The sequence below is a fragment of the Martes martes genome, assembly GCF_963455335.1.
Source record: "Martes martes genome assembly, chromosome: 14".
In the NCBI taxonomy this organism is placed as follows: Eukaryota; Metazoa; Chordata; class Mammalia; order Carnivora; family Mustelidae; genus Martes; species Martes martes.
The window spans coordinates 6,085,153-6,109,912 of NC_137902.1; the positions used below are offsets into that span (position 1 = coordinate 6,085,153).

General features: G+C 46.5%; 2 protein-coding genes across 2 annotated transcripts in view; one reads left to right on the forward strand and one right to left on the reverse strand.

Annotated features, from left to right (window-relative positions):
- The window catches only part of ADAM12 (ADAM metallopeptidase domain 12), a gene marked incomplete at its 3' end in the record, with an annotated part of 325,053 nt that extends 310,562 nt beyond the window's left edge, over nucleotides 1-14,491 (forward strand). The window contains 2 exon segments of the mRNA XM_080822952.1: nucleotides 12,274-12,404; nucleotides 14,431-14,491. Of these exon segments, the coding sequence (XP_080679078.1) occupies nucleotides 12,274-12,404; nucleotides 14,431-14,491 (192 nt within the window).
- A 4,802-nt stretch (nucleotides 14,492-19,293) lies between these two features.
- The window catches only part of FANK1 (fibronectin type III and ankyrin repeat domains 1), a 55,587-nt gene continuing 50,120 nt past the window's right edge, over nucleotides 19,294-24,760 (reverse strand). Inside the window, exons 8-12 of the mRNA XM_080822953.1 lie at nucleotides 23,671-23,814; nucleotides 23,052-23,129; nucleotides 22,837-22,881; nucleotides 21,698-22,742; nucleotides 19,294-19,364 (exon numbers count right to left, since the gene is read on the reverse strand). Coding sequence (XP_080679079.1) covers nucleotides 22,689-22,742; nucleotides 22,837-22,881; nucleotides 23,052-23,129; nucleotides 23,671-23,814 — 321 coding nt within the window. The 3' untranslated portion in view covers nucleotides 19,294-19,364; nucleotides 21,698-22,688. The remainder of the gene's footprint in view (nucleotides 19,365-21,697; nucleotides 22,743-22,836; nucleotides 22,882-23,051; nucleotides 23,130-23,670; nucleotides 23,815-24,760) is intronic.

Here is a 24,760-nt window from a genome sequence, read left to right on the forward strand (position 1 = left end):
GCCTGGAAGATAGGAAGGCCACTCGTATTCTCAACTGCCGCACATCAGTGTGCGTGATTTTGCTCCTGGAAGAGAAGAGAGCCAGATGGGGACAAACCGTTGGGGTTTTTCATTGGATTTCGAGGACATATCCCCCTGAATGCCTTTATGCAGTTTATTCGGATTAATTGGCTTAATGAAGTCGTTTAAAGTGTAAATAAAAATGTGTTCAATGTCACATCTAAGAAATAGATATTTCTGTCAAAAAAAAAAAAAAAAGATTTCTGCTCACAGAAAATTATGTCTAGAGAGGGCTGTACTAAGTAGCAGCAGATTGCAATGCAATTTTCGGCTGTCAGACTGAAATGTGCCAGGATTCTAAAGAGAGCCTAAGAGGCACCTTCAATCCGTAGCCGGGCCGTTCTTCTAAAGAGCAAAACCTTCATGCAAGTGTCACTCTTTTAGCATTTATCTGTATTTTATTTTAAGATTTGCCCCATAAAATGGCATTTGAACTATACATGCTGATATGTGAGGATATTTGGCCCAGGGTCATTTTTGTTGATTTCTTTAAGCCCTTAGTTTCCTGGAAAATGCTAGGAAGTGCTTTTCCTCCAAGTAATCTTATCAGTGAATTATAATACTGCACTGGCTGGGATTGTTTTTCTAGTCAGATTAGCTTCTTCAAGAAAATAAGAACCAAAAAAGGACAATTGGATCCGCTCCTGAGATTGATTTTTGCTGAGTCAGAGTCTTCCTGAAAGAGCTGGTGGGCCCCCGAGAATGCTTGCCAGCCCTATTTCTGGCACAGCTTCTCTGCACTGCAGAAATGTCCTCAAAACGGGGGCGACGGGATTCATTGCTATTTTTATTCTCAAAACCGAATAGCGTAGAAGTGTATTTCTGTGGGCGTGTATGTGTCTGGGTGTGCGGTTTTACTAATTGTCTTGGTATAAGGAGCTTTCTATTTCTATTTTAAATCGTTGTAACTTAGCAAACTTTTACTGAACACCGATGACGTGGCCGGCATTCCTGAGCCAAGCGTCTTTAGGGGCATTTCTGACCATCTCCCGGAGCCTGGGAGCTGACGCCTCCCCCCACCCTTGGCCCCATTTTGCAGAGGAGGGAACCAGGTACAGTGAGGCCGAACAGCTTGGTAGGAAGGCTCCCAGAGGTGGGAAAGCCACGTTCGCTGCCTGCAGTCTGGGACAGGTGGGTAGTGGAGAGGAGGGAGGCAGCCGCTGTTCTGGCTGAAGACTGTTCAGGTTAGCCTAGTTCAGACCACCGACCATCTCCGCCGTGTTGAGTTCATTTTTGCCCCCATTTTGCTGCAGAGATACACGGCACTGAGGGGGAAGGGGGGGGCGGACCTCCTGGCATCCTGTAGAGGCTCGCGTCTGTAACACGAGAGTCCTGCGTCTGTAACACGAGAGTCCCGCATTTCTCTGTCCTTTTGCTTGCGACGCGAGTGAGCTCTGGTCCTTCCGGTCCTGACTCGTCTCTCCTGGAGCTGGTCCTTGCTTGGAATCAGAGCGGTCCTGGGGCTGCGTCTTCAAATACCAAGAAGGCTACGTGCATGTTCCGCAGAGGTGGAGACGGTCGGTTCCGTGTTTCTGACAGGCGCTTCTCATCGGCAGCTTGTCTGTGTCTGCGGAACACACTACCGACCATGTTTTGTCAAACGAGACCAGCTCCTCTCGTGCGGCCTCTGTGGACTGAGAGGGCTGCGGAACAATGACTTTCTTCAGTGGCCTGGGGTGGGGGTGGGGGCTTACAAAGTCTGTTTCAAGGAGCTCCAAATCCCCTCCCTCCCCAGCCCCGCAGACGGGGTGCTGAACAGTTCCACCCCGCACCCCCAGCTGTTCCTGGTAAACAACAGCTCCTCATTCCTAAATGCTTTAGGATATAGATGTGAGCAAAATGAATTAATTTGGACTCTGAGGCTGAGCCCTGACTTCCCAAGTCCTTTTCAACAGAATGAACTCAGCATCTGAATGAATAAGGACTTGTACCCTTCTGGCCTGTGTGGGTGTCTGGTATTTAAACCAGCGCTCACGGGGCCTGGAAATCTGATGATTTAGATCCTTTCTCATCAGAAATGCTGATATGTAATGAGAAAAGGAAATCCATTTGTCAAGATGTTCTCCCAAGGAAGTGAGATGAGATACAACGAAGCTGATCTTTCTGAAAACCTTCGCTAAGCCAGGCAACCCGAAAGCTAATAGCTGAGCACAAGTGCTGGAAATTGTGCCCCCCCGCCCCCGCCCTCAGCGCCATGCCTGCTCACTGCTTTCCAAATTTCCCCCTTTTGCCAAGATGCTGTCCGAGACCGCCTCCTGTCTGAACTTTTCCGCCGTCCTCCCGTGAGCCTCCATGCTCACCTGCCGCCTCGGCCCGGGGTGACCTTGTCACCTGCTCTGCCCAGTGTCAGGAGGCGCAGACTGGGTCATGTATCTCCAGGCACACCCACGTCCAGTCCCTTGAACGTAACAGATGCGAGAGGAATACGCTGAGCGGATGTGAATTTTAAGTAGTAAGAAATAAGTCTCATCCCATTATCGGTTATTCCCCTATGGCCGTCCCGATCCATGAGTCATGAGTTCGTAAAAATTTGAGTCCCTTCCTCCTATAAATCTGAAATGTAGCTACCAAGGTCTTGGACTCCTGCTGACCTCTCCTTGCCACCTGCCCAGTACTTCTAGGAATCTTAACTGAAATTTCTCTGGTTTCATATCCTATACCAGTTATTCATGTGACAAACCCGTGTGTTGTCTTTAAAAACATCTATTTCCTGTATCTCTCTGGAAAGAAGGAACCGCAGAGGAAAGCCATTCAGATGGTCACAGTTTTCTAAGGGATGTTTGCTTTCCACTCATTTAGAAAGTTATGAGAAACACGCAAGCTGTACTTGAAAAGAATGATGCTGATTTTACCATTTATGTTTTTTAACAGGTCATATATGCCCATAATTACACATTCCAACAGAACAGAGGGTTACTTAGAAAACAACTGGTCTCCCTCCCACCTCTGCCCCCAGGCTTCCTTTGCCAGAAGCAAGCAGGGTTTCTAGGCTTTTGTAACTACAACTTGGAATACAGGCGAAAGCCTCATTTCCACTGTCTCTCTCTCTGCAGAGAGAAATTATTGAAAAATTGGAAATTTTTGAACATGCAAAATTGGAGAAAAGAGTATCATGAAACACTGTCTGCCTCACACCTGCCTTTAGCACCTGCAGCTTGCTGGCCTTTTGTTTCCTCTTAGCCTCTTGCTTGGAACTCACATGGCAGCCCACCCCAGCATCTCTAGCACTCTGGTTATCCCCGAGCAGTGATACGGGGGTCCACCTCATTCTTTTGGCTACTTTGTGTTTTGCTGTGGAGCCATCCCATAAATTACTTAACCTGTCCTTTACTGAGGGCCACGTGGGTTGTTGCCAATCATTTGCTGCATCAAACAGGCATGTCCTTGCCCGAGGACCTCAGGGCCCTGCAGAGGACATCTGTGGGGTAACGTCCCGGAAACACGATGATTGTCTAAAGGCCATATGATCTGATGAGGCGGAACAGCCTGGAAAGGAGTCCTGCCGATTTCTACTCCCCAACTCCCCAACAACACGGTATTCAGAGGGTTTACTTATCTTTGCCCATAGGATAGCTAAAACAATATTTGGTGTCTACATTTCTCTTCCCATAAATGAGGCAGAATGTCTTTTCGAAGATAGAAGATCCGTTCGTAGGCTTTTTCCCTTTTTCGTAAACTGTTTTTGTCTCCTCTGCCAAATCATTGTCTTTAGAAAGGCCCGCGCACCCAAAGAACACAAAAGCTTTTGTCTCGTTCTTTCGTGATCTTTTTTTTTTTTTCTACACTGGAATATTTGGTCCACCTGCCATTGTTGGTGGTGTGTAAAATGAAGTAGGAATCCAACTCCCGGTGTCCAGAGGGCCAACTGAGCAATCCTCAACCCTGTTTCTTGAGTTTCTGTGCTGTTTTGTCCCTTCCCGGCCTGTGTTTTATTAGTGTTTTCTGGCCGTTCGGCAGCTCCCACGGGAGCTGGCTGGGGACTTCTAAGCAACGCAGCCTCCCGGTCGGTCTCTGTCCCTCGGCCACAGCAGCACTACCTTAGTGCCCCCAGCACACCCCGGACGGCGAGCGTACCTGCCTTTCTGGGCTTCGTGGTCATTTCATGAAACTATCTAGTATCATGATCCTGCAGTGTAATGAGTCTCTGCTAAATGACAGCTCCTCGTTTCTCTAATGCATGCTTTTCCCCTTTCTCATCTCCCTCCATCCCTAGATTTCTTTCTCTAACTTCTTAGACCCTTACTTCATTTCTGTTCATACTTCATTATTTATTTTATGCGTACATTACCAAATAAGCACCGGGGGCTAGGAATTTCCCTCCCAACACTGCATTGTCTGCGCTCACTGGTTCTGATTGCGCTCACTGTTCTCCCTATTCGTATGTTAAAATAACCTACATTTCCCCTTTTGTTTTCCCCTTTGGCCCAAAGATTGAAATTAATTTCCTTTTGGTTGTCATGAGTTGTTAAGGCATTTGAAATACAGAAGAATGAAAATAATGTAGGACTTACCACATTTACACTACACAGGTACAGCCCATTGTTATCTCCATGTTTTCTCATGCATGTGCCTATTTAAATCTCAGATAGGTGACATGCACAGTTTCCTTTTTTAAAAAAAGGAAAAACAAGGCAGTCCAGACAATGTCACTGCGACGACCTCAGATACAATCACTTTTGTAGGTTGGTGTGGATTTTTCTATAGAACCTTTTCAATATGTTCACATAGATACATACGTATATCCAATGACTATATCATGCGCCGTGTTTTTCAATTTACGTAAATGGTATCAAACTACAATCGGCTTCACACAGTTTGCACTTACATACAACTGTGTCTTCCTTCTTTTTTTTTTTTTTTTGAATGAATGTTACATTAGTCTCGGGTGCACAACACGGGCTCTGACAACTCCATACGTGAGGCCATGCTCAGAAGCTTCGCACTGAAGCTTCTCCCCACATACTGCCATTACGATAACATTAACGGTGTTCCCTGTGCTATGCCTTTTGTCCCCAGGCTTTAGACCTTGCATAATAGAAAGCCTGGACCCACCATTCCCCTTCACGCCTTTTTGCTCATTCTCCTACTTGTCCTCCCACTGGCAACCACCGATTTTATTCTCTGTATTTATGGATTGGTTTCTGCTTTTGTTTATTTGTTCATTCATTTGGTTTTTGGGATTACACATTTAAACTCCACAGGTGAAATCATAGGGTGTTTGTTTTTCCCTGTCTTATTTCACTTCATATAATACTCTCTAGGATCTCATTCTTTTTTATGGCTGAGTAGTATTCCATTGTATATCCACACCACACCTTCTTTATCCATCCATCCATCAATGGACACTGGGCTGCTTCCACGTCTTGGCTTTGTAAATAATGCTGCAGTCAACATAGGGGTGCATATATCTCTGCAAATTAGTGGCTTTGTTTTCTTTGGGTCAGTACCCAGCAGGAGAATTACTGAATCCTATGATATTTCTATTTTAATGTCGTGAGGAACATCTATACTCTTTTCCACAGTAGCTTCACCAACTTCTATTCGCACCAAAAGTGCAAGAGGTTCCCATTCTCCACATCCTCGCCAACATTTGTTACTGCTTATCTTTTGGATACCAGCCACTCTGACAGATGAGGTGGTATCCCAGTGTGGTTTTGACTCACATTTCCCTGGTGATCAGTGATGTGGAGCATCTTTTCATGTGTCTGTTGAGCATCTACTGGTCTTCTTTGGGGAAATGTCTATTCAGTTCCTCTGCCCATATTTAAATTGGACTTTTTTGGTGTTGAATTGTGCAAGTTCTTTATGTATTTGGATATTAACTCCTTATTGGAGCTGTCATTTGCAAATATCTTTTCCCATTCAATAGGTTGCCTTTTCATTTTGTTCATTCCTTTACTGCGCAAAGACTTTTCATTTGGGGCTGGTCCCAATAGTTGACTTGTTTCCTTTGCCTAAGAAGACATATCTAGAAAAATGTTGCTAAAGCCAATGTCAAAAGGATTACTGCCTATGGTATCTTCTAGGAGTTTTATGATCTCAGGTCTCACATTTAAGTCTATAACCCATTTTGAGCTTATTTTTGTGTGTAGTGTAAGAAAGTAGTCCAGTTTTCCCAGCACCATTTACTAAAGACACTCATTTCCCCATTGTATATTCTTGCCTCCTTGGTCATAGATTCACCAGATAAGCATGTGTCTATTTCTGGGCTCTCTGTTCTATTCCACTGAGCAATGTGTCCATTTTTGTACCAGTAAAATATCATTTTGATTATTATAGCTTGGTAGTATATCTTAAAATCTAGGCTCGTGATACCTCCAGCTTTGTACATCTTTCTCAAATTTGCTTTGGCTAATGGGGCCTTCTGTGGTTCCACACAAATTTTAGTATTATCTGTTTTCATTTGTGAAAAATGCTTTTGGTATTTTGATAGGAATTGCATTGAATCTGTAGATTCCTTTGGGTAGTATGTATGTCTTAATAACATTAATTCTTCCAATCCATGAGCATGGAATATCTTCCCATTTGTTTGTGTCATCTTCAATTTCTTTCATCCATGTTTTATAGTCTCACCTCCTTGGTTAAGCATATTCTTAAGTATTTTGTTCTTTTTGGTGCAATTATGTTTTATTTACCTTTTATTTCTAGAAATTTTCCTTATTGCAATATGCTGACTTTTATTTTATTTCCTTAAACACAGAAAATGTGTTCAAATAATTCCACAATCCGAAACCTTTCGGTATATTACTCCTGAGGTCTGTTTCACAATTCCTTGCTTCTTTATGTGCTTGGTAATTTTTTACTGAGCTGCTCATTTTTCTGGAAAATTATCTAGAAAGCCGTCTGGAAGTTGAGATCTAGGATGAAGGTGTGACCCTTCAGAGAGAATGTATTTGGCCTCTGCCTGGTGCCTGGAAGCAGTACCAGTTTGAGACCCCTTTCAATGACTTGATCTGATGGAGCCACTGACGTGATGTGATCTCAGCTTCAGGTCCTCAAGGGCAGTTTGTGGTTAGAGCTTTATTTTCCTCCATTGGTCTGCCTAGCACCAAGGGAACTCTCCTTACAGTCTCCTAGTACTTCTAGAATATTCTTACTGGAGTTCTAGTTCTTTGTAGAGCCCAGCTTAATTGGGGAGAGGTTGGGAAGGGAAGGGAATAGTGTCCTATTAAACTTGGGCTGATGCTGACATTGGACTCCTGTCTCTCTCACCATACAAGTGTATCAAAACCAAAACTTAGGTTTCCCTAATTTGCCAAATGACTTCTCAGCTACAGTAGATACCCAGCTCTGCAGGCTGCTTCTTGCAGTGAGATGTGGACCTGATATATCTTGCTATCTTGCAGTTCTTTGTTGTTTCAAAAAAAAATATTGTATATATACAAATATATGTGTATATATATGATATTATCAGATATAATTATTGGAAATATATGTATATATATCCAATAATTTCAGTGGTTTTAGAAAGAAAATAGGTCAAAATAACCAGCCTGCCATATAACCAGAAATGGGAGATTCACCTCCCAGCTGGTTAGGTCTGTACTGTCTCCATTACCATGCTTTGTAATGTTCTCTTCTGTAGCCATGAACACCACAGTATGGACTGATGCAGGTCTACACTGAAAGGATTCGACACTCATGGACGATCTTTTTGCCACATATTCATTCCTTGCCTGGCTAGCTGATGACATTCCATGGTACCACCTTCCATGAGAGCCCCGCAGAGGTACACTCCCTGACTCCTGCATGTTCAAAGACACTTGGCTGTTACGTTCACTTCTCAGCCACAGCGTGCATATAAAATTAACAGGTCACATGTTTTTTTCCCAGAACTCTTACACGTGGGCTTCCTCCATCTGCCCTGGACAAATCAGAAGCTGGCGCTTTTTTTCTGTCCTTTTAAGTAAAATGATTTGGTCTCTTTGCTGTCCGGTAATTTCCGTAGCTTGTATCTTACTATTGAGGAGTCAAATTCATTCTCCTGGGGAAACAGGGTGCCCTTGTAATCCATGGATCTGACCCTTTCTGTGTTAGGAAAGTTTTTACGAAATAATTGTGGGTGTTTCTTCCGTCTTCACTCAGATCCCTTAAGTGACACCACTTGTACATATGTTGTGTCTTTGCTGTGGTCTTTGTTGTACTGTGGTCTTTGCTGTGGTCTTTGTTGTACTCTGGAACTTGTCGTCTCCCTCGGCTGGGACCCTCACAGCCCTGTGTTCAATGCTGTTCTCTTCCTTGGTTTTCATGGTTTTATTTGAGTTTTGCTGCCTCCCTTTTTCATTTCTACAGACAGACATTCTTGCAGGATGGGTTCTTCATTTGCCTTCCTTTCCCTACGGTGTCCAATTCCTCCCTAGTGGGCAGGTCTTCCTGGAAATCCAGTCACAAGACAGCTGAGGGAAAGGCCAGGCCAGTGCTTAGGGCTCTGAGGGAAGAGGGGTCTGGCCTTCCCTGCTCCCAGCATGGATTGTGCGGGCCCTGGCCCTGCTCCAGGCCTGCACAGATGGCTGGGCCTGTCTACGCGGTTGCTTGCGCAGCCCGGACATATCATGGCATCTGCTTGCCCCTCACACCTGCTTCAAGCAAGTGTTTTCCCCTCTCCAATGTCAGATTGGCAATGGCAGACATCTGCTGCATCCCAGGACCTTTCTTGGGTCCTTGCTGGCCTGCTGCATACTTCACCTCCTTTTTGGGGTTGTAAGTTTTCCTTGAAGTTGGAGCATTGTTCCTTTATATGCATTTTCTGCACTGTTTTCAGGTAGCCTCAGAAAGAAGGGTCAAGGTCATCTTACAGACAGGTGTAAGTGTGTTCTTTTAAGAGAGCCAATTTGTCGAGACCTCTGCTTTTTTGAAGGAAGAATAAAAAGAAATTGCAGCATTTCCCTGAGAACTGGTTGTCCTTGGCGTGCTCTTGACGTATATTCCTCACAGAGCCAGAGAGAAGCCGAGATGGACAGGGAGGCTGATGGCGTCCCCTGACCCTGCATGAGCTCATCAGGGATGTCTGCAGCATCACTGGCATTTTCCTGTGATAACATCTCCTCTTCCTGCGGAGAGGTCTTGGATAAGCAGGATGCATTGGCCGTGGCTTACTCAGAGGTAGATAACGGTTGATGGGGGCCAAGGTAGAGGACTCTGTTTAGATTTAAAACTGTATTCCCAACCCTCTCAAAACTTGAAATATGTAGCTGCCACTAAAACATGAGCAGAACATGGACAAATGGGGACAGTTCTACCTAATGGCATATCTCGATTTTCCTCTAATATCTGGAAGTTGCAAAGGGAGAAAAATGGGAGTCTGAATTCCTGATTTTAATGGGTCTACAGAAATATGTATTGAGTATGAACAGTCTGGCCAGGAGTCCTTTCTCTACTCCATTCTGATGACGCTTTGTGGCCAGGTTGGACTTTTCTTGGAAACCGAGGTTTGCAAAGGCAGCAGGAAAAGTAGTGCCTGACAGGGCATGTGGGAACCCTACCTCTTCTGCAAGGGCATGGCCCGTGCAGCTCGGGCTTCCTCGCACCTGTATGTTGGCTCCCTGTCGCCATGCCTGACATCTGAGAAGGGAGGATGCTTCCTCTTTCACTAACTCTGCTGTTCTGCTGGGCCTCTTCGGGCCTGGCAGGAAGCAGACATCTCACCCAGGCAGCATCAGTGAGTGTGACCGGTTCACAGTGGATCGGGGTCTGGAGGATCCCAGGGTTTGAGGTCAGAACTTTCGATCAACATTTCCACCGTTTGGGCTTTGGTCACTGTGGTGACCGTAAAATTGATCCTTTAAACTAGAACATAGCTGAGAGAGGTGGTGATTAATAATTAAACAGGGCCATGAACATAAATTGCAGATGTCCCCAACAAACTAGAATGAATGGCCAAGCTAACTATCTCCTGAGTTTCCGTGATAAATCCTAATGTATTATGATGCATTATAACAGGGGTCTCACTTTTTCTCCAGCACTGCAATAAAAACATGACATTATCTTTATTACCAAGACCAGATACTTATTCATTCTTAGGAGCAAAACCAGTATCATTGAGGAATGAATCATTTAAACCTCAAAGCTTTTCAGTTTTATAGGTACGTGCATTCATTTTTACATCACAGGCTAATCTCTTGCTCATAGTTTTCCGCCAACTTCTAGGACATGGAGTTTGATTTATTCCCATAGTTTATTACCCAAAGTTTGTTGGTAGGATTGCGGTACCTTTAGATGGTAAATTTGCTCCTAATAGCTGTGAGACAGCTTACCCATAACTCATTGGACACTGTGTGCTGGGACCTGCGTGGAGAGCTTTCCAGTTAATGGTTCTGTCCTCACATCAACCTCCTGAGGAAGGTCCTATTAGCACCCCCTCTCTACAACTTAGAGTCTAAGTAACCCCCGTGTGTGCAGAGCCTGGCTGACTCTCCAAACAGCCCACGCTCAGTATGCAGCCTTGTAGGCATGTTAGATGGTCCTTCTGCCTACTTAAGGCATTTGCTCTATTTTGTTTCCTTTAATAAAAACTGGTATAGAAACGCCTCTTTGAAGTCTGTCCCTTGGTCAGTGGCCCGTTGCTCGCTGTTTCAACTTGGCATACTTTCCATACAGCTGTGGTTTCCAGACTTGCTTCCTCTGCTCACAAAGATATGCTCAACGGTGATTATACACATTTGCATTCTTTCAACTGAGCTCCATTTGCGGAGGAAATGTAATTTTAGTGGGGTGAGTACTGTGAGAAATTCAAGTCAAGTGTTTCAAAATCCTCTTAAGTGGTCTTGGAAGTATGGAATCGTAAGCCTATGCCAGGGAAGTAGGTCATCTGCTTATTAGGACATCCTGTCTCCCTTGAGGTTCTAGCACCATTTCCTACAGACTTGCCGTGCATTTGCGAGTGCTTCTAGGCTCCAAAGACCAGAGAAGAAGGTGTCTTGGCACCTATGTTCACCGTGGGCCAAGAAGAGAACATGGTCAACACTTAATTGACCTCCCACTCCAGGTCCCCCCACCACACCCCCTCTTCTCAAGGTAGCCAGGGGAAGGGGCCCCTGAAAACAAGTGACTTGTGATTTTACTATTCTGTTTTTTGCTTTTCTCATACGTCCACTAGGCATTTTAAAATTTGTGGCATGAGGGAATGCTGATGGTATTAATAATTATCTATGTTCTGGGGGCTTCCTTCATTTTTTTTTTTTTTAAGATTTTATGTATTTGAGAGAGAGAGGGAGAGAGAGGGAGAGGGAGAAGCAGACTCCCCACTGAGCAGGGAGCCCGATGTGGGGCTCGATCCCAGAACCCCGGGATCGTGACCTGAGCCAAAGGCAGGCGCTTCGCTGACTGACCCCCCCCTCCCCGAGGTGCCCGTCCCCCACCCCCACGCGTCATTTTATGTAGTCTGTGTAACAGTGCTTTCAGATAGGTGCTTTTGTCCCCCATTTTACAGAGAAACTGAGGTTTAGGCACATCAAGTGACCGGCACAGTCCCAAAGCGCGGGTCTTCAGAGTGTCACTCCCAAGTTCATGCTCTGCTCAGTCTGACCTTCCCATTAGCTCCCTTGGAGAGTTACGCCTGTCCCTCAAAACACGTTCTTAGGTTTTTCCTCCTCATTGTCTTGTTCTGTGAGAGTTTGTGATTCTTTGAATTAAGTATTTTGGCAGAAGAATTTCAGTGCATTTCACTCAGCAATCTGGATTGTCATGGGGTAGAGGGACACCACGGTGGTGGAGGGAAGATGATCACTTGTGTTGGCACATTCATTCGCGGCTGGATGAATTGTTACACGATTCTGGAAAATTAAGATTTTTTACCAGCCTCGCAGTTTTAGGTCTGTACAAATTGAAAGGAAGCTTGCAGGCACAGGAAAGCTCACCTCGTCCAGGTAGCATTGGCCCCAAACTCCAGTGTACACTGTCGCCCCAGGCCTGGGACCAGGGTGGCCTCTGGAGCCCCTCCTTTGTAACTAGGTGAGGCTATTGAAACATCTTTTAAATGTTCGAAGAAATGTTGGCGAGAAGATTAACAAAGGTCAACGGCTTGTACGGTGAGAGGACACGTTCAGCAGGTTGACTCCAGACGTGAAACCTGTGTAGCCCGGCCCCTGACCCCTGACCCCTGACCCCGGTCTCCGGTTCCGGCCATGTTGCAGGGGACTCTGGCGGCCCCTGAGGTGAGGGCCTGGTCACAGCTCACAGAGACGGGCGATCGCACAGTCTCGTGGTTTGTTGCAGGGAACTCGCAAGCCAAACCCTCCTCAGAAGCCTCTGCCTGCAGATCCTTTGAGCAGGACCAGCCGGCTCGCCAGTGCCTCAGCCAGGGCCCCAGGACAGCAGGAGGCTGGGCTCCGCCTGGTGCCCCTCAGGTCGGTGTAACGGCCCCTCCCTCCCTCCCCAGAACCACGTGCGGCAGCCACACTGACCCGTGCTTTCCCAGCCCCATCCGGACATGGGCCCGTGGTCTAAGGCCGGGCTTCCTGTCCCCCAGTACCCGGGAACAGCGTAAGAGAGTTGCCCGAGCTGACAGAAACGTTAGCATGAGGCACTCACAAGCCTGTAATCCCCAGGATCGCCCAGTGGCTCTTGGTAAGCACCCCAGTGTCCCCAAGAGAAACCAAGATCAAGTAGCACTACATCGTGAGCTTGGGAAACCTGTGGCTCTTGAGGTGAGCCAGGCCCTGTCCCCCCAACGTGGTGAAGACGAACAGCTCCCAAGGGGTGTGATCCCGTGAAGGCAGATCGTACCCCCAAAACCACTGGAAACCTTCATAAACTCGGCCCCGTCCCTGGGGTCCCCAGCAAGGAGGTGAGTTTGGGGGGTGGTGGTCACAGCTGAACGAGAGAGGTGAGGTGAGGGGTTAGCTCCTGCATACCTGGGACGACGGGGAGCTTCTCCACCCAACTAACAAAGAGAATCCCCTTTCACGACTGTCACCCAGCCACGGTCATCGCTTACCCTGTCCCAGAGGACAAGGGACCCAGGGAGGTTCGTCACCCGGGACTGGCCCACACTGGTTTTCGAGAGCTATCCCATTTCCAGGAATTTTGCCAACTAGGTGTCAAACTGAGCCACTATTATATAAACTCCTAATGAGACAAGTTACGTGAAAAACATAAAAGACTCAAAACTCCTTTTTTTTTTTTTTTAACCTTTTACTGTTACCTATGTTCTGGAGGTTACAAGCAGCTATTTCTGTTATGGTGCAAATGCCAGGGAAGGGGGCCAGCGGGCAGCCCCTCCCTGCTCACGCAGCCAGAGGATTTACACCCTGGAAACAGACAAAGGCTACAGGTTGGCCCCCCTCCCTCCCCGTCACGGGTAGGGCTACACCCGCAGCCAAAACACCCTTCTGACACGCATACCCCCTTGGCAGGAAGCTTGGTGTAGGAGAACCAAAGAACCAAAGGTAGGGGGTTGGCCAGGCCCTTGGGCTCAATAATTCAGCATCTCCAATGCGGAAAACACATTCGTGATGTCATTACAGCTTTTGGGAAAAATGTTCAGCCTGTGAGAGCACAAGCGGCCTCATAAATCCCAGAGATAATGCCGGTCAAGGGGGCAGAGCTGTGGTTTCAGTCCCGACCGTGGAAATACAGAAGGATGGCAGAGCATGCTAATTATTTCTCTGTGGTTCGTATGCCAGTCTTAAAAAGTTACTTTTCTAGTTCAAAAGAAAAAGCATCGCTTTACACGGACAAGATTAGGGGAAGGCTCTCTTTTTAAATGCCACCAAGCCATGGCCGGTCGTCCCCTATGCCAGCCGCTGACACCGGCACAAGCTGGTGTTGGTCTTGCCCTCGAAGGAGAAGAATTCGTTTCCAAGGGCTCCCACATGCCCGGCTCTGCTCCCCACACACACACGGGCTCATCAGGTCACTGCAGGCGTGCTGTGGAGTAAACGACACACCATCAGTGTAGACACACGTGGGATGGGGACCACTCAGGGTCCCAGATGCCTAGTAGCTCAGGGACTGTTCCCATGGAGACATCTGTACTGATATGTACAGCCGTGATGGAGAGTTCTGTGAAATGCATCACAAAAATGGGTCTCAGCTAGGTTTTGCTTTTTCTCACGTGGCTCCTAGAGAAGGTTCCATGCCCTCCGTGGCTCCCAGTTTTTCTAAGGAGGGGCACGGTTCCGGAGTCACCTTGCAGAGAGGAGGTGGCACCCTGGTGAAGGCTCCTCCAGGGGCCTGCTGGCACAAGCCGCCAGCAGCCTCCCCTAGGGGCCCCGCAAGCCTGCCACCCGCCAGGGCCGTCCCAAGACCTCAGCATGGGGAGTGGGGTCTGATCCCCAAGGCTCCGCAGAGGGCAGGAGAAGAGCCCCTGGACCTGCAAACCACTTTCGGGGGGCTCCGCCTACAATCTCGTTTTCTTTTCTCTTGCCACAGACCCGCTCCCAAGCACCCCCACCAAGCGCCCAGGCCCCCCCCCACCGCCTACACGAAGTGAGAAGCAAGTCGACACCTTTCCTCGACAGCGAAGACAGAAGTTTGCACTATCGTTCGACTCCAGTTGGAGTTCGTTTTTTTGTACCAACTTTTAGAATCTTTTGAAAAATGTTTAAAACACCCGTATTCTCCGAACTCGAGCTACTGCCGTCGGTGCTGTGCTATGGTGCTCTGTACACTTGCTCAGGAACTTGTAAATTATTAATTTATGCCCGATGCTGGCTCCAGTGCAGTGCGCTGTGGGAGGCATTTTTTTTTTTTTAACCATCACTGAGTTTTCCACGGAAGGAAGCCTTGTGCGCTTTCAGTAGTTCAGTGAACTTGAAATCTCATGCTGCGTGGGATTCTGGACAGGAGGTTGTCTTTTCGATCGAGGCTTTATTGGCAGAACGGTTCTCCAACAATCTCTCCACGGCTGTGGTCATGGCACAGTCCCAGCTCAGGAGCCCCCAGGCAGAACCTTGAGTGATTCTCTGGAACCCCCGATGATCTCAGCCCAGGGCCAGGGGCTTCGTGTCCAGGCTGGGCTGGGCTTTCAGGGAGCCCCTGGGCCTCAGCCCACCAGCAGCCACACCTTGAAGGTCCAGGATAGAAGGGGAGGCCCTGGCTTCTGGCCGGGAAGGTCTGGAGAGAACCTGAGCCAGGGCAGAGACTGGAACATAAGGCCAGGCAGAAACTTGACCTTGAGTTTGCAGGCCTTGAGTACATTTGGAGAGCAGGCAAAGACCATTGCTTTACAGAAACACTGTCCTTCCCACGATGCTGTGGCCTCAGCACCCTGTTTAGATAGGGAAGGGGGGTGTTTGTGCAAGCAGGCTACACCCAGGCACTCCAAGCCTCCAGCCCCCCGGTACTGCTTGGAGCTAAGCAAATTACCACCTTATCTTCTCAACTGTAATACAATGATTCTGTGTTCGGACAGATAGATGAGGCTTTCCATGGGACCGTAACTATTTTCAGATGTGAACCAGTAACCAGATCTAGTGAATCAACATTGTAGATAAAAATCTCTTCTTGCAAAATTCAGCTTATTAAAAATTAGGCAGACTCCCTATGCCCACAAAAACTACAACCAAACAGAACGCCGTGTGGCAGGCTGTGTCTACCATCCATTTAAGTTACTTGTCAGTTATTTCAGGGGCATTCTGTGTTCCCAGCTTGGCTGTGGGACTCTCTGAAAGATGTTTTCAGCATAAGGTCTGAATTCTTTTTTTTTTTTTTTTAACACTCGCAGCCTACCTGTTGAGCATCACAGAATGTGATAAGGAAATCGATTCTTAATCCTAAATATTCATGAAATGTGGTCTTGGGCAGCAGCTCCTTCAACCTTGTACTCTTCAAATGTCTGACTGGGGAGACGTTTTCACAAAGAGATCTTGAAGCTGCCTGTACTAATGGCACGAAAATTACAAAAATCCTCAGACAAGGTAAAATGCCATTATGCCTCTGTCTTGTAGTCAGGTCATATGTGACTCCTTTTCACACTCGAAAGCAGTTGACAACAGTTCTGTAATTCACTGAGTGGTTTATGATAAAGACTTCAGCTGGGGTCATTTCAGCAGTTTGCCTGGGCCTTGAAGCACAGAGACCAGGAATATACCAAGAATCAGTTTGCCTTCTGGAAAACAAGACTGCATTTAACTCGCCCCTCGTTCCCCACTGTATCTAGGCAACATAGTACTCATGATCACGGATAAACTAAATAAATCCGTGTCACAAACACACAAAAGGGAGCCCAGATCTGATACATTCCAACCCCTAGAGAGTATGTCTGTGTATCATGCAATTACTATTTTCTTAAAAAGGCAAAGCCATGTTAGAAAGTATTACTGCTGATGAATACCTACGGAATTACTGTAATTGATAGTACATTTGGTAACTGTATCAAGGCCAAAACACATGCTGTTGAAAAGTTTACAGAATTTTTATGGTGCATTATGTGGGTATTGTCTTTACAGATGCCCAGATTCTTAGATCTGTCATTTTGCCCCTCCTCCTATTGTCAGGAAGAGGATATGAATTTTGTCTTTTTTTTTTTTTTTTTTTTGGTCTGCCCTTAGCTAGAATTCCTGTGCTTCCATCTCAGAACCAGGAATAGATTGGTATTAAAAAAGGTTAACGCTGTGATCTTCTGATGACACGTGTCATCGGTGGTCATTTAGGGGCTACAGCTGATGACACAGTCCTCTCTCTACAGCCCAAATTGCATTTATAGAGCCGTACAAGTTATTTTTGAGTACGAACATGTTTAAACCTAACATCCCTTGACAAATATAGATATTAAGGGAACAATACTTCCAAGATACAGAATCTGTCAAATGAAGCATTTTAGCATACGTTCCATTTTAATATAACTAAAGAAAAGAACCACAGCCAGGGATTTTTTGAGGGGGGAGGGGGGGAAGCAGTGGGGAGGTGTACCTCTCCCTTTTTATAGCCTTATAGCTGATCAAAACAGAAAATCAATACTTTTATTTCCATGGCAGTCTATTTTTAATATTTTAAACATTTTATAGGCATGAATAAGGGTTGATTTGAGTTTATAAGGCCATCACTGAGAAATTTAACGTGCCTAGACCCAAAGCAGACCCTGAGGGTTGTCACTTTCCTTCCCCTGTCTTGTTATCATTGTCGCTTACATGACCCCACTTACCGGAAAGTCTAGGGCTAATCTTCCAGGCATTCTCTTTAAAAGTTTATCTCCTGAATTTTTTGGTAACAGTTTGTTTCCCTGACACATGGAATCAGATGTGTAGCAACCAAGAGAAACAATGCATAACATTTTCCATTGTCCAAATATGCATACAGAGGTTACACTTCCCAGTGTGAATTTTCCAGCTTACACATGTGGGATGACATCACAGAAACCACAAAAGCAACAAATTAAACTACATGAGCATAAATACTCCTGACTGGTCTCAGAGGGGACATTTTTATGCCTTCTTAACTTTATTACGAATTCTCAGGCTGAAACCACAGGACATTGTTCTCTGGCAAATCAGTACAATGCCATCACTGCATCCCCTCAAAGAAAAACAGCAAGAAGCTCTGACCCGTGTCAAGCTGTGATCTCCCCGGTGCTGCAGAGAACCTGGTGCAGGGCCCGCTAGCACGCCCGAGCGCCTTCCTGCCATCTCAGCTGATGTTTACTAAGCATTCTGAGCCAATGCGACCCTAATAACTAAAAGGGCAAGATGCCTGGGCAGCCGGACTGGATCTTTCTCACGCAACCTGACCCCTGGGTGGGCTTTCCTCGTGAGGCTGATTTCATTGAAAACTTCTGCAAGGAAGGACTCCCTTCGGTGTTCTGGAAGCAGCAGGCCCAGGGCAGACTCGCTCTGGAGCTCTCTCCTCTCTGCTGTCAGCAGGACCCCAGGTAGCCACAAGTGACCCAGATAAGCAGGGTACCAGCCCTCTCCAGGAGTCTCACGATGCTGGGCTGACCCCTAGGTCTGACTTCATACACGATGGCTGGCTGGTGGGGGACACCGCAGCTGCCGTCTTTTCCCCTCCCCACCACCTCAGAGGCTGCCCCGGGCTGCTACAGTTTCCCGTTCCCCCCACCACGACTCAGGAACAGGCCCGTATACACATCTGGACACAGCAGAGGCTAATACATCTGTTTGCCTCTTATCACTCAGAGCCCAGTCGCTTTTCCACAGCAAACCCAGTGCCGATGTCCCTGCCATGTGACTTAAGTCTCTGCCTTCAGGGCTACTGTAGGTCAGCCCAAGTGGGTATGGGCTGTGGCGGCGTGTCACTACCCTCCCCCCAGCCCAGCCGCTGCACGCCCGAAGCCCACCCTTCTCCAGAGTGGCGGCTCGGAGGAAGCCCACCAGCTGTGCCCCAGCTTTGAATCCAACATCGTCCCTCGCACAGGCACATCCCCCACCCTAGAAGATCAGTTTACCCACATGGCACAGTTCCTATTCTACACTCTACAGTTCCTGTTCACATCTATTCCCTTAAAACCTTTTAGGAAACTCCGATAATGATGCGAGTTACACACTAAGAACGATCAGTTTTCCCCAGGCTAAGATCCGTTTCTGTGCAGTGAGGATGCTTCTAGAAGCCATTTGTATTTACCTGCACGCGGATGGAAACCCCCTCTCTGCTCCTGGGGCAGCAGTGGCAGCTGACAAGTCCGGCCCCGAGAGCCTGTTTCATAGGAGAAAAACTAGGAGACAAAACACTACATATGAAATTGTTACAACATTCAATAACGGGTAGTGAGAGCCCAGAGATTTACCACACAGTGAAAGGGATTCTCAGCGGGATTCCGCTCTTCCAGGTTGAACATTCTGGAACCCATCCTGATTTTCCACATCATCTGCAAAAGACACGTCTTATGCTACCCCCGGGAGTCTCCTTCCAGAAAATAATATATTCAGTCCTCAATTTAAGTGCAGTTTAAATCCAGACAAAATGATAAATAGCTTGTGATCTTTTTAGTTTCACAAAGAAGTAGAATGAAACGTATGTCCGTGGTCTACAAGCAAACACTGATAGAAAAACAAAAAGTATCAAATTGGAAAGACAGAAAATCCTCTAAGAGTCCAAGGCAGGACAAGGAATGGCAGAGCTAATGGGTCTGTTTTGCCTTCTATCAGGTCAAATTGGGAGGTTGTGGGGAAGATCCATGGTTTGAGCATGTGCGGCAACTGTTAAGTAAAACATCTTGAACACTTGGCTGCAAGCCACTTAGCACAGTACACTTACAGCTACGAAACAGACCGGTTCCTTCAGTTCCTCGTGCTTCGTCCATTTATAAAGCTTCCATTTGCTAAGTTGTTTTTTTTTTTTCACATTCCTTTTACGTTACAGTCTGTTGCTTTTGTACACATTTCTCATATTGGGGTTCTACAGGTAACCACCTGTTTCCGTAGAGAAAGCCATTGTTAAGAATATTATATCCAATAAATGGTATCCAGATAAACATAAAGATGTGTCTTGTTCATTACTGACAATGTCATAAAAATGGGGAAACGGAAACCCTTTCTCTGTATCTTCCCCCATTTACAGAGGCACAAAGATGATCTGGAACAGTCTGTAAGAAACTAAAAAGAGTGGTGGTCAGGGGGCAGGTGCTGCCAGTCAGATGACAGTACAAGAAAGAAGACGCCTTTTCAGATACGCAAGAGTGGGGGTCAAGGGTTGGGGAGGGGGACTGGAGCCTTGTCTTGAATAATGTAAATGTATAACCTATCCAAATTAATCTCTTTGAAAACTCACTTTATAAAAGAGAGAAATTCAAAAAAGCAAGCCTGCGGGGGTAGAAACATGGATATCGGGTTTCTTCAGAATGAAAATCTGAGTGTAGTGGAAATTCATAGATTTTTGAAAAGCAGAACCCAACTTCATAAAGAACTACAGAAAATACAAAGAAAACCAGATATACAGAATGGTAACAAAAGGTCTTTGTTCTTAACACCTTTGACCCATGTCAAACAAGTAGGCAAAAAATAAGTACCCGGAGGACCCCAGTTAAGAGCATACTATATGCCGGCTAAATAAACATAATAAAGAAAATTAACATAATCAAAATGGATATGTATCCAATGGAGATACTTCAAACATACAGAATGTGCCTTCTTTCAAAGTGCCTGTGAAAAAGTTCTGTGTACACAGAACTATCTGTAAAACTACATATAAAGCCACGAAGTAAAACTCCAGTTCCTAACAGTGCAACAGACCATGGGTTGCATCTTTGAGAAAACTGAAACACAAGTCAAATCACTGATCTCACTAAGGAAAGAAGAGGGAATGCACACACACAACACATCTGAACGTACAGACTCCGGCGCGGCCCCGTAACCCAGGACTCAATACTTTAAAATCTACTCGTTCAAGTCACCAAATTGACAGGTTTTCGGGAAATATGTCATATTAGGATTACCAGAGACACTGAAAAGACATTTGAGAAGGTTCAGCACCTATTCCTGAGTTTTTAAATATGCCGGAAACCACAGGACTCGAGAGATGTGAATGTCATTTGTGGAAAATTAAACTCACGAACCTATCACAAGACCTCATCAGCGCTCACGGTTGGCTACCTTGACTGCAACGCAAACCACTCTTAAATTCCAGCGGCTTATGGGGCGCCTGGGTGGCTCAGTGGGTTGAAACCCCTGCCTTCGGCTCAGGTCATGATCTCAGGGTCCTGGGATTGAGGCCCGCATCGGGCTCTCTGCTCAGCAGGGAGCCTGCTTCCCCTCCTCTCTTTGCCTACTTGTGATCTCTGTCTGTCAAATAAATAAATAAAATCTTTAAAAAAAAAAATTTCGTGGCTTACCCCACAAGGGGATTGTTTCTCATGAGTCACCCATCTGCAGGTGACCTCTGGCTTTTCTGCGGGGCCCCGGGCTGAGGGGGCGCCTCCACCTGAGTCACGGCTGGTCTTGTGACAGAAGGAAGAGACACGTGGGGATTCTTAAAGCTTCCGCTCAGAGGGGCAGGAGCCATTTCCATTACCATTTCATTGACCAAAGTCACCCCATTGTATGGCCAAGGCTCCCATCAGGAGGATGGGACGACGTCGCCTGGATTTTGTCGGCGAGAAGGGACGTGTACTCCTGCCACAGATGGGGCTTGTAAATGGGATCTACAACAGACCGAGACATGAAATGAAGGTGAAGATCCACATCGACCGTGGGGGGAGGGGGAAGGACTGTGGGAAGTAATGACTACGCTCTGATTTTGAGAGAGATTTTAAAAATTTAATCTAGCAAATTTAAAGGAATATGCTTAAGAATGTTTGGATCAACCGGGAAATCAAAGAAGAAACTTACAAACAATTCATGGAAATCGAGAATGAAGACGCTTCGGTCCAAAATCTATGAATATGGCAAAGGTGGTCCTAAGGGGGAAATACATAGCCATCCAAGCCTCTCTCAAAAAAATTGAAAAATCCAGAATACACCAGCTCTCTTTACACCTTAAAGAACTGGAGAATCAACAACAAACTAAGCCAACCCCACACGCAAGAAGGGAAATAATCAAGATTAGAGCAGAAATAAAGGAATATGTATTTGTACAAAAGGTGAGACCCATATGAAATGTGTAAAGAGAGGATGATCTATGACCCACAGATCCAATTCTGGAGCTGGACATTCTAGAAACTGTATGGAATAAAGCTGAGAATTGCCAACATCAATAAAATCGACTGCACTTTGTGGCCCTCCCCCCAGAGCTTTGGAGCTTTAATTACCTTTTAATCGGGCTTTTCTGGCAGAGAAAATTCCACTCCAGTGCGGACCTTTGTGGCCAGTCTTCTCCTGGGGCCGAGTTAACCCGCTTGTCTGGAGACGCAAGAGGCACATGGTCTGCCGGCTCACTTGGCTCATGTTCACGTGTGTCTGCCCAGTTCAAGCTCCCGCACACGCGTGTCTAAGCTCCCAACCGGCAGCCCTAGCTGTGGTTCATGCCTGCTCGCCTTCCAACTGCGTGCCCAGTGTCAAAACCCCTTCTGCTCTGCAGGCTCACTTAATATGCTTCTCTTTGGCACAGTCGTCAGCGCGCCGGCAGGCTGGGTCTCCCTTTGTCATCAGGATATGCAAACACGTGCTCAGACAGGACTGTTCTAGAAAGACTGACCCTCCACCAGACTCCTCTAACAGCACGGAATCGGAGTCTTGAAATGCTTTTATTTTGTTTGTTTTGTTTTGTTTTTTTACTTTGATGTGAGGCCAACAGCTGAGGAGAAACCTTTTCACGGGGCGTCCCCCCCAGAAGGGAACACCGGCCTGACAACACGGCCTGGAAGGCCTGAAGTCAAGAGCCGAGGCCGTAATTGAAAACACATGAGGGGAAGAATTCCCACAAGGTCCTGGACCAGCTCGGAGGACAGCTCGGGGGGCAGGAGCGGGAAGCGGGGGGTCCGTGTCTGTGCAGCTCCAATACATAAATATTTGGCTTCGTGTCTAACTGCAAAAGGCACGAGGGCAAGAAAACATCCCCACGCGGCAGACGCCCAATGAGGACACCACAGGCGCACGCGCTTAGGTAAAAAAAAAAAAAAAAGATGTATTTCAAAGTGGGAACAGTTGTACGTTACAAAAGTCACCAAATCTTTCAACTAAATAAATAAACAAATGTATGGCCCCCAAAGATGCGGAATTTAGTCTCTAGCTCGAAGGCTGCGTTTTGACTGTGTTTCACTCGGGCTTTCGAAATCAGTAGCGCCCCGGTCAGCAGACGGACTACTTCTTGGCCATTTGGGTTCTTTTCCTTTCTTCTAATAAGGAGACCACGTTCTGGATAAACAAAAACAGGTGAACGTCATCCCAGGTTCTCAGTTCTTTAAAGTACCACAAAGTTAGGCTCGAGAATCAGAAAGAACATCCCAACCTGTCTGTCAAAAACTCTGGCCATTTCTAGGACACCTTTGCCGAACTGAAATGGAAAACAAAAATTATACATATATAAAAATATACAATTACATACAATTAATACAATTATATACAATAATATGCAATACAATATTCTCTCTGTGTATATATATATATATATTTTTTTTCTTTCTTCTCTGGGGAAAGGCTTTAGGTAAAGATTGAGTTCCTTACCTCATTTCTCACACTTGCATCTGCCCCTTTGTTGAGAAGTAACTGAACTAACTCCTCGTGATTATTTAACACGGCCACCTAAAAAACCAATGACAGTGGGGTGTGAGCGAGTCTGCCCTCCCCACAGAGGAGGAGGCTGGCGGCCAGGGTGGACCCCATGCATGGCAGGCCCGGGGAAGTCGGCCAGAGGCTTTCCCAAGAAGGCAGAGCCAGCCAGGGCCGCTGTGACTTCACACGACAGGCGTGTGCTCTCGCTCTGCAGTGATGCCGAGTGCAAGGAAACCGGGGCTGAGTCTGCCTCCCCCGCACTACAAGGACAGGAGAAATGCTAGGCCAGACCAGCACAGGAAAGCAGCGTGTTCTTTGTTGGAACGGATCGGTTTAGGCTGCTACAATGGCCCAGGGGACCGGGCCTAGTAATCCTTAAAGAAATAGTTGTAAAAAGAACAAAAATATTGCGGTGACATTATCGTGCCTTTATTAACAGCCCAGCGGGGAACATACAGACAGTGAAAACCCAGGGCTCATACAGAGCTGAATTCACAAGAATCGCCTAATTCTAGAAGCAGCTCTGACCTTAATCCCGCAAAGCCAGGCTGCGTTCGGAGGAGAGGCGTACCATGAGTGGGGTCTTTCCGTCTTTATCTCTCCTGTTCACGTCCGCTCCAGCTTCAATCAGCACAGACGCGACGCTCCGGTTTCCCGACACCGCGGACACTCTCATGAGGGGGGTCCATCCTGAGCCCGTGTCCACAGCATCTACCTTTACGCCAGAGGAAGAGCGGCTCTTAGTCCAGCATCTTTTTCCTTAAAAATATCCATCAGGAACTTACAAAGGAACGTTTCCTTGCCCGAATGCCCCTGAGCTGGAGAGCCCGTAAGGGCTGAGACTTGGGACGGCTCGAGGGAACAGAGCTAACTCGCGTTCACGTGCGGTGACAAGCTGCGTTAGGACTTTACAGGGGCTGAGAGACCCAGGACATCCTGCCGGCAACTTCAGCATCTACATTTTGTTCAAAGGGTTGAGAGATGGGAGCTCCTGGGGGGTTCAGTGGGTTAAGTGGCTCAGGTCACGATCTCGGGGTCCTGCAACTGAGCCCCGCCTCCAGCTCCCTGTTCAGCCCCCCTCCCCACCGCTGTTGTGGGTGCGCTCTCTCTCAAATAAATAAAGTCTTTTTTTTAATACCTTATTTTCTCAACTAACTTTCCTCACCTTTTTTTTTTTTTTAAGTTTATTTTGTTTCTTTATTAGTGTCTCTGTAAGCAGCTTTAACTCCTTTCTGGAACAAGACAGTAACATATACACATACGGTTACACTTATCAACATGGATTAACTTTAAGCAGGAGAACTACAGGTGGAGTCAACACAAAGCGTCCAGATTTACAACCTAAATTCCAATCTGAGAGTTGGTCAACCTAGTACCTTCTCCAAACTCAATCTGACTAGTAATAAGAGGGCCACTTCCCAGTAATCCAGGGATTGGGAGCTCTCAGGGTCACGTAAAAGAATTCTAGAATAAGAATTCTATGTTCTATATTCTAGAATAGTCTAGAATAAGAATTCTATATTCTAGAATAGTCTAGAATATTCTTATTCTAGAATAGTCTAGAATAGTCTAGAATATTCTTATTCTAGACTATTCTAGAATAAGAATATGTGAGCACTGCCTCCCCCCGTTCCAGGGAAGACCTCACCAATCCCTCAAGA